At 34.6% G+C, this 9,553-nt stretch overlaps 1 protein-coding gene across 1 annotated transcript in view; it reads left to right on the top strand.

Moving 5' to 3' along the window:
• Positions 1-9,553, top strand: part of LOC134256398 (ankyrin repeat and BTB/POZ domain-containing protein 1-like) — a 31,293-nt gene that overhangs the window by 271 nt on the left and 21,469 nt on the right. Inside the window, exons 2-7 of the mRNA XM_062739048.1 lie at positions 13-158; positions 5,370-5,432; positions 5,907-5,962; positions 6,382-6,526; positions 7,282-7,441; positions 7,823-7,868. Coding sequence (XP_062595032.1) covers positions 103-158; positions 5,370-5,432; positions 5,907-5,962; positions 6,382-6,526; positions 7,282-7,441; positions 7,823-7,868 — 526 coding nt within the window. The 5' untranslated portion in view covers positions 13-102. The remainder of the gene's footprint in view (positions 1-12; positions 159-5,369; positions 5,433-5,906; positions 5,963-6,381; positions 6,527-7,281; positions 7,442-7,822; positions 7,869-9,553) is intronic.

The raw sequence follows: 9,553 nt of genomic DNA, 5'->3' as shown, positions 1-9,553 counted from the left end.
TTTAATTTTTAGTGATGTAAGCGGCCTTCCAATTTTGTAAACAAACGGACAGACGCAGTTTCGATACAGAGAAGACGGATGCTGCTTTGTTTGTAAACAAATATGGACACACACGAATTGTTTATGAGCTGTAGACGCGGAGATTTACAGAAATTGAAGTAAGAAATTTAATATGTCACTTCATTTTTATAATTTTTAAAAAATGCAGTTTGGTGCACCACTTATTACAAGTTATGAAATGTCATTCGCAGCTTACTGTGGTTATTTTAAGATCGTGCACACAATTTCTGGGCTGTCATTTTGAAAGTTTTTGTAAGACTGAGCAGACCATTATAGGGTCAAATTAAATCTTGGAATATACTTGTCACATTTCCCTTTGTGTTACATGTGTTAGGCTGACATCTTGATGTTAATTTATCACTTAAAGATTGTATGGCACGCCAAATTTAATAACAAGAATGAGCTAAACATAGTTTCACAGTTGATAAACTAGGTTTATTGTTTGTAAAATATAGAACTCAATGACGTAAATCTATATTTTACATCTGTAAACTATATAGTTAACACGTTAATCTATTTTCAGAATAGTTTAAACTAATTATATTTAACACTGAAAACAATCATTAGCCATTGCAAAATATAGATTATCTGATAAATACAACTTTACGATTTGTAAACTATGGTTTAAAATTACAACTCTTAACTATAGTTAACAAACTGATAAATGTAGTTTCATGAATTGTGAAACTTTATAATGATTAACAACTCTTAACTATAGTTTACAATTGTATATTAAAGTTTACAAACGTGAATCTATGTTTATCAACAAAATCTAATAATTTAATTCTGTTTGTAACGCTGTATTTGATTGGATAAAAAATTTACTTCATATCGTATAAAATGGGTTGCCTAGGTCACAATGACTTACGTCAAAAATGTATCAATCCGTCTGACATTACATTCGAATTTTGTACAAGTTGAAGTCATTTTGTTAGAACAATCATCTTTTTTTCTTGCATCGAATGTATGAATAAATGAGATAAACTTAGATAAGCATTCGTAAACTACAGCTAACAACCGTTAAATATATAGATTTACAGATGAAAACTATAGTTAACGAATTGTTAACTATAGTTAACGGTTTGTAAACTATAGTTTACAGTCGATAAACCTAGTTAATATCAACTGTGAAACTATTTTTAGCTCTTTTTTGTGAATTTGGCGTACTATAAATGTGCCGTACTTATTTGAAATATTTCCCATGTTTACTGCACAGAGGCCGGCAACAGGGGTCCAGCTAATAATGATAGATACACCAAAATACACTCTATAGAGTAATATATTTTCTTGAAGGAGAGGAGTTTGCATTTTTATCAATTAAGTCAATAGAAATTTAAATTATCACTCTTGAAAAATTAGGAGACTAGCATACAGCATTCTAATTAAATATAAGGGAAGGGCAATGTTTGAATGCCCCAGAATGGGAAATTTTAGTGGATCAAAGAATATGTATGTGTGGACACCCTGCAAGAAGTGTTAAAATTTCAATTATAATTAACAGATTAAAATTCATTTAAATTATCAGTTCATTTGATACATGCATGTATGTATATCTTGATCATAACAGTACATATCAATAGCAAAATGGAACATATGCCAAGAGGAAGAATTCATCGGTTAATGTGTTTACATTATGTGTTACAGTAGCTTATAATGTACGTTATGGGTATATGATGGAAAAAAGCAACTTTTATGTATGATTCCTCAGATTAGGGAGGAATCTATAACTTGACAAGACAGAAAAGTTGGGTAGCTGTTGTAAAAAATTGAGCACTACATGATCACGTATGTTTCAATTTCAAGAGCTGTACGTCTGCAAGTCCTGATTTGACTATATATATATCACAGATTCATTTTTACTCATTCATTAATTATCACGTCCCTGAACACTCATCGTCTCAAGCCACGGTCTGGAGTCCGCATAGCTCTCTCCTACCCGTGGCTGCTTGATCACAGAAAGTGTCATAATCTTGAATATTTACGCCTCTCTATTTTGAAGTCAAATTCAGTCAGTGGCAAGTTTTGTTTCCATCGAAATCAATAACTGATGTCAATGTATATACAAGAAATATTTCCTAAACTGTGATTGGATATTGAAAGGTCGCGATCAGAATTAATTTTAAAGTCACATAAAATTTTATGAAGTTATTAAAGGAGGTGTATTTTTGTATGGAGGTAAGCTTAGTACCAAAATTTATAAAAAAAAACATGCTTAATACCTCAAGGTACCTGGTTGACATTTTAATTTGATTGACAGGTACCTGGTTGACATTTTAATTTGATTGACAGGTACCTGGTTGACATTTTAATTTGATTGACAGGTACCTGGTTGACATTTTAATTTGATTGACAGGTACCTGGTTGACATTTTAATTTGATTGACAGGTACCTGGTTGACACTTTGATTTGATTGACAGGTACCTGGTTGACATTTTAATTTGATTGACAGGTACCTGGTTGACATTTTGATTTGATTGACAGGTACCTGGTTGACATTTTGATTTGATTGACAGGTACCTGGTTGACATTTTGATTTGATTGACAGGTACCTGGTTGACATTTTGATTTGATTGACAGGTACCTGGTTGACATTTTGATTTGATTGACAGGTACCTGGTTGACATTTTAATTTGATTGACAGGTACCTGGTTGACATTTTAATTTGATTGACAGGTACCTGGTTGACATTTTAATTTGATTGACAGTTACCTGGTTGACATTTTAATTTGATTGACAGGTACCTGGTTGACATTTTAATTTGATTGACAGGTAGCTGGTTGACATTTTAATTTGATTGACAGGTAGCTGGTTGACATTTTAATTTGATTGACAGGTACCTGGTTGACATTTTTATTTGATTGACAGGTACCTGGTTGACATTTTTATTTGATTGACAGGTACCTGGTTGACATTTTGATTTGATTGACAGGTACCTGGTTGACATTTTGATTTGATTGACAGGTACCTGGTTGACATTTTGATTTGATTGACAGGTACCTGGTTGACATTTTGATTTGATTGACAGGTACCTGGTTGACATTTTAATTTGATTGACATGTACCTGGTTGACATTTTGATTTGATTGACAGGTACCACTGAGTGGTTGACATTTTAATTTGATTGACAGGTACCTGGTTGACATTTTGATTTGATTGACAGGTACCCGGTTGACATTTTAATTTGATTGACAGGTACCTGGTTGACATTTTAATTTGATTGACAGGTAGCTGGTTGACATTTTAATTTGATTGACAGGTACCTGGTTGACATTTTAATTTGATTGACAGGTACCTGGTTGACATTGTAATTTGATTGACAGGTACCTGGTTGACATTTTAATTTGATGGACAGGTACCTGGTTGACATTTTAATTTGATTGACAGGTACCTGGTTGACATTGTAATTTGATTGACAGGTACCCGGTTGACATTTTAATTTGATTGACAGGTACCTGGTTGACATTGTAATTTGATTGACAGGTACCTGGTTGACATTTTAATTTGATTGACAGGTACCTGGTTGACATTCTAATTTGATTGACAGGTACCTGGTTGACATTTTTATTTGATTGACAGGTACCTGGTTGACATTTTAATTTGATTGACATGTACCTGGTTGACATTTTAATTTGATTGACAGGTACCTGGTTGACATTTTAATTTGATTGACAGGTACCTGGTTGACATTTTAATTTGATTGACAGGTACCTGGTTGACATTTTGATTTGATTGACAGGTACCTGGTTGACATTTTGATTTGATTGACAGGTACCACTGAGTGGTTGACATTTTAATTTGATTGACAGGTACCTGGTTGACATTTTGATTTGATTGACAGGTACCCGGTTGACATTTTAATTTGATTGACAGGTAGCTGGTTGACATTTTAATTTGATTGACAGGTACCTGGTTGACATTGTAATTTGATTGACAGGTACCCGGTTGACATTTTAATTTGATTGACAGGTACCTGGTTGACATTGTAATTTGATTGACAGGTACCTGGTTGACATTTTAATTTGATTGACAGGTACCTGGTTGACATTCTAATTTGATTGACAGGTAGCTGGTTGACATTTTAATTTGATTGACAGGTACCTGGTTGACATTTTAATTTGATTGACAGGTACCTGGTTGACATTTTAATTTGATTGACAGGTAGCTGGTTGACATTTTAATTTGATTGACAGGTAGCTGGTTGACATTTTAATTTGATTGACAGGTACCTGGTTGACATTTTAATTTGATTGACAGGTACCTGGTTGACATTGTAATTTGATTGACAGGTACCTGGTTGACATTTTAATTTGATTGACAGGTAGCTGGTTGACATTTTAATTTGATTGACAGGTACCTGGTTGACATTTTAATTTGATTGACAGGTACCTGGTTGACATTGTAATTTGATTGACAGGTACCTGGTTGACATTTTAATTTGATTGACAGGTAGCTGGTTGACATTTTAATTTGATTGACAGGTACCTGGTTGACATTTTGATTTGATTGACAGGTACCTGGTTGACATTTTAATTTGATTGACAGGTACCTGGTTGACATTTTAATTTGATTGACAGGTAGCTGGTTGACATTTTAATTTGATTGACAGGTACCTGGTTGACATTTTAATTTGATTGACAGGTACCTGGTTGACATTTTGATTTGATTGACAGGTACCTGGTTGACATTTTAATTTGATTGACAGGTACCTGGTTGACATTTTGATTTGATTGACAGGTACCTGGTTGACATTTTAATTTGATTGACAGGTACCTGGTTGACATTTAATTTGATTGACAGGTAGCTGGTTGACATTTTGATTTGATTTACAGGTACCTGGTTGACATTTTAATTTGATTGACAGGTAGCTGGTTGACATTTTAATTTGATTGACAGTTACCTGGTTGACATTTTAATTTGATTGACAGGTACCTGGTTGACATTGTAATTTGATTGACAGGTACCTGGTTGACATTGTAATTTGATTGACAGGTACCTGGTTGACATTTTAATTTGATTGACAGGTACCTGGTTGACATTTTGATTTGATTGACAGGTACCTGGTTGACATTGTAATTTGATTGACAGGTACCTGGTTGACATTGTAATTTGATTGACAGGTACCTGGTTGACATTTAATTTGATTGACAGGTAGCTGGTTGACATTTTGATTTGATTTACAGGTACCTGGTTGACATTTTTGATTTGATTGACAGGTACCTGGTTGACATTTTTGATTTGATTGACAGGTACCTGGTTGACATTGTAATTTGATTGACAGGTACCTGGTTGACATTTTGATTTGATTGACAGGTACCTGGTTGAACAGAAGGAAGTGGAGCTCAACCTGAGAGACAAGTGGGACAGCACACCGCTGTAAGTTAAAATTAATCAAAGTACTGAAAGTACTGAAAGATAGATCTGAATAGTCTGAGATAGGCTGATAAAGATACTACTTATGATAATGTCCTATAAAGAAGATGATGTATGGCTATATTCCAGGATTAACATGCAGATAAAGAAACATGTGATTCCTCAATTCATTTCTTCTTTTACTCTATTACTTTTTCTCCATCTGAAATGGCATATTATGTATTTTTTTTAGTTTTATGAATATATAAATGAATTGGTTATAAACTCAAATATGTAGATTTGAATGACTTTCATGTCAAAAGAAATAAATCTAAGAAAGTGTTCACACAATTTAAATACATGTATCGACCTCATGTCAATTTGATTCTGAAAAAAGGAAATAAAGTCATTCATGAATACTTTTCATGTATGTGTTTGTTTATTAAAAAGAAATCTAAGAGACCTTTAACTGAAATATGTGTACATACTTTGTTTTAGGTACTACGCTTGTCTGTGTGGGCACAAGGATGTTGTTCAGTACCTGTTAGAAAATGGTAAATTTATTAGAAAATGGTAGGTTTATTAGAAAATGGTAGGTTTAACTATTAGAAAATGGTAGGTTGTCAGAAAATGATAGGTTTTCAGAAAATGGTAGATTGCCAGCTCTGTATTGTAGGAATTTAGGTTTAAAATATTGCTAGGAAACAGGAGTGCCTTCATGGATACATGTACAATGTACCATCAATAAAATAATATTATGATAGATAGCTAGTGACCATGCATACATATTCATCATGTTTATACTGTGGATATCAGTCATAGAAAATTTCACGTTGTGGTTTTTTTTCCGTTAACCTAATAATATAGAAACAGCCATGGTTTTATTGTGAGATATGATTTTTTCCAAATAGGTGTGTTTTCTATCCCCATGCAATGGGAAAAGAAGTTTAATGATGTTTTTTTTTTATTGTAGGTGCGCGGTGTGAAGCTAACACATTTGACGGTGAACGCTGTTTGTACGGAGCTTTAAACAATGAAATCCGGAATCTTCTCAGATCCTTCAACATGGTGTCCTCTAAAACGCTCCGCCGAGATCTGTATGAGGAATTTCTACGCAGGTCAATCTAATTTTACAAATCTTAATATTGCTTTGATAGTTTAAGAGATTATGATAATTAAGCTGATTTTCACTGTTTGTAAAGATATTTGTGCATAAAGTTAATGAAGAAAGGTATCATGAGATTTTTAATGAATTCCTTTGGCATTGCCCCCCCCCCTTTTTTTTTGCAAAGGTAGACATAATATGCACATTGAACATTAATTCGTAATTAGTCCACCCCCTTCCCCACTTTCAACAAGCATGTTGCAGTTTAGGTCAAAAAAGGGTAAGTGGTAGTGTTTGGATAAAAATTAAGTACTGAAAGAAGTATGATCCAGCCCCTCAATCCACACCCACCCCCCATGATATAGGACACCTTTGGTTTGAAATTTTTTCTCTCCTTCACTTAGCCCCTTTTCGATTTGCTTCTGATGCCAATGACTTAATTTATTTATTCTTTAAATAACAGTTTAAACGGTGACAATAACAAGTATTTTTTTTTTTTTTTTTTACAATATATCATTGTTATCCACTATGTGTTGAATCAATTGTATTAGATAGATTTTAAACTTAAATTGCTGTCTGATATTTTCTGGCAGGTCTGACTTCTCCTGCTAACCATCTTTGTCTATTTAATGAAGCATACATTGAGAATGTACATGAATGATAATTTATTCTGCCAAAACAATGTTGGTGCATATTAATTACAAACGTGATGACAATTAGTGCAAATACTACTCATTACAAAATAATAATATCTAAGTTTACTTACAGACTTTTAGAAATGGGAATGCATGAGGATGTTACATTTCATGTCTACGGAGAAAAAATCCCTGCCCACCGATGTATCCTTAGTGCTCGATGTCCATATTTTGCTGAGTCATTCCGAACTCGCTGGAAGAACAGGACAGATATCATAATCAAACACAAACTGGTATCAGATATCAATAAAAAAAATAAACTGTCAACAGATATCTATATCACAAACAAGTAACAAATCAGATATCAATATCAAACACAAACTGGTATCAGATATCAATAAAATATATAAACTGGTAACAGATATCAATATAAAAAATAAACTGTTAACAGATATCAATATCACAAACTACTATAAGTGTAGTAATAAATTAGATATCAATATAAAAAAACTGTTAACAGATATCAATATATCACAAGCTAGTTACAAAACAGATATCAATATCAAACATAAACTGGTAACAAATTAGATATCAATATTAAAAAAACAGATATCAATATCAAGTCAGACATTACCTTTATGTTGTTTAATTAATCTGAATTTTCTCTGTTTTAGGTGGTACCATGGGCCTTCAGGTCACTCCTGCAGTACATCTACACAGGTAAATAAACACTTATTACATATGTTTGGAATGGTTGCCCTGACAAAGTTTTTATTGATTTAAAACAAAAGCCTCTCAGTCCCTCCCTCTCTAGCCTAGTCATGTGACCTAGTTTTTCCATAGAAATCTCATTTTCATCCTATCGGCATTGTGGTTATTTTTATACCCCCTGCAAATGAAGTTTGGGGGGGGGGGTATATAGGAATCACCTTGTCCGTCTGTCTAGCTGTCCTTCCGTCCATCTGTCCGTCTGTCTGTGCAATCATGTCCGGTGCATATCTTTCTTACCATGGGACATTAGAATCTACTACTCCACACAAAGATTGCCCGTGACCTAAGGGTGTGTCATGACCTTGACCCAAGGTCATTTGGGGAACTTCAAGGTCACTGGAAGAAAAATTTCATAATTCGTGTCCGGTCGATATCTTTCTTATGAATAAACTTGGTAGGTTCTCATTTCACACAAAGATTGCCCATGACCCAAGGGTGTGTCATGACCTTGACCTAAGGTCATTTGGGGAAGTTCAAGGTCACTGGAAGAAAAATTTCATAATTCGTGTCCGGTCCATATCTTTCTTATGGATAAACTTGGTAGGTTTTCATTTCACACATAGATTTCCCATGACCCAAGGGTGTGTCATGACCTTGACCCAAGGTCATCTGGGGAACTTCAAGGTCACTGGAAGAAAAATTTCATAATTCATGTTTGATAATATCTTTCTTATGGAAAAACTTACTTCTGAAAAACCCAGTGGGGGGTATTTTGTCCTGTTTGGACAGTTCTATTTTTAGCTCACCTGAGCCGAAGGCTCAAGTGAGCTTTTCTGATCAAAATTGTCTGTCCTCGTTGTCGTTGTTGTCGTTGTCGTCGTAGTCGTAAACTTTTCACATTTTCATCTTCTTCTCAAGAACAACTGGGCCAATTTCAACCAAACTTGGTACAAAGTATCCTTGGGTGAAGGGGATTCAAGTTTGTTCAAATGAAGGGCCAGGCCCTTTTCCAAGGGGAGATAATTATGAATTAGAGAAAAATTAATGGCATTTTTAAAAAATCTTCTTCTCGAGAACCACTGGGCCAGGAAAGATGAAACTCATGTGGGTTCATCCTCAGGTAGTATAGATTCAAGTTTGTTCAAGTCATGACCCCCGGGGGTAGGGTGGGGCCAAAATGGCCGATCAAAGTTTTACATAGGAAAATATAGGAAAAATCTTCTTCTCAATAACCACTGGGCCAGGAAAGATGAAACTCATTTTGGATCATCCTCAGGTAGTGTAGATTCCAGTTTGTTCAAATCATGCCCCCTGGGGGTAGGGTGGGGCCAACATGGCCGATCAAAGTTTTACATAGGAATATAGAGGAAAAATCTTTAAAAATCTTCTTCTCAAGAACCACTGGGCCAGGAAAGATGAAACTCATGTGGAATCATTTTCTGGTAGTGTAGATTCAAGTTTGTTCAAATCATGACCCCCGGGGGAAGGGTGGGGCCATCAAGGCCGAGCAAAGTTTTACATAGGAATATATAGGAAAAAACTTTAAAAATCTTCCTCTCAAGTACCACTGGGCCAGGAAAGATGAAACTCATTGGGGATCATCCTCAGGTAGTGTAGATTCAAGTTTGTTCAAATCATGACCCCCGGAGGTATAGTGGGGCCAAAATGGCTGATCAAAGTTTTACATAGGAATA

Source organism: Saccostrea cucullata, unplaced genomic scaffold, assembly GCF_032062105.1.
Source record: "Saccostrea cucullata isolate Sc308-1 unplaced genomic scaffold, CSIRO_AGI_Scuc_v1 ctg4938, whole genome shotgun sequence".
In the NCBI taxonomy this organism is placed as follows: domain Eukaryota; kingdom Metazoa; phylum Mollusca; class Bivalvia; order Ostreida; family Ostreidae; genus Saccostrea; species Saccostrea cuccullata.
The sequence above is the reverse complement of the archived record's forward strand: the minus strand, read 5'-3'. Positions and strand labels throughout refer to the sequence as shown.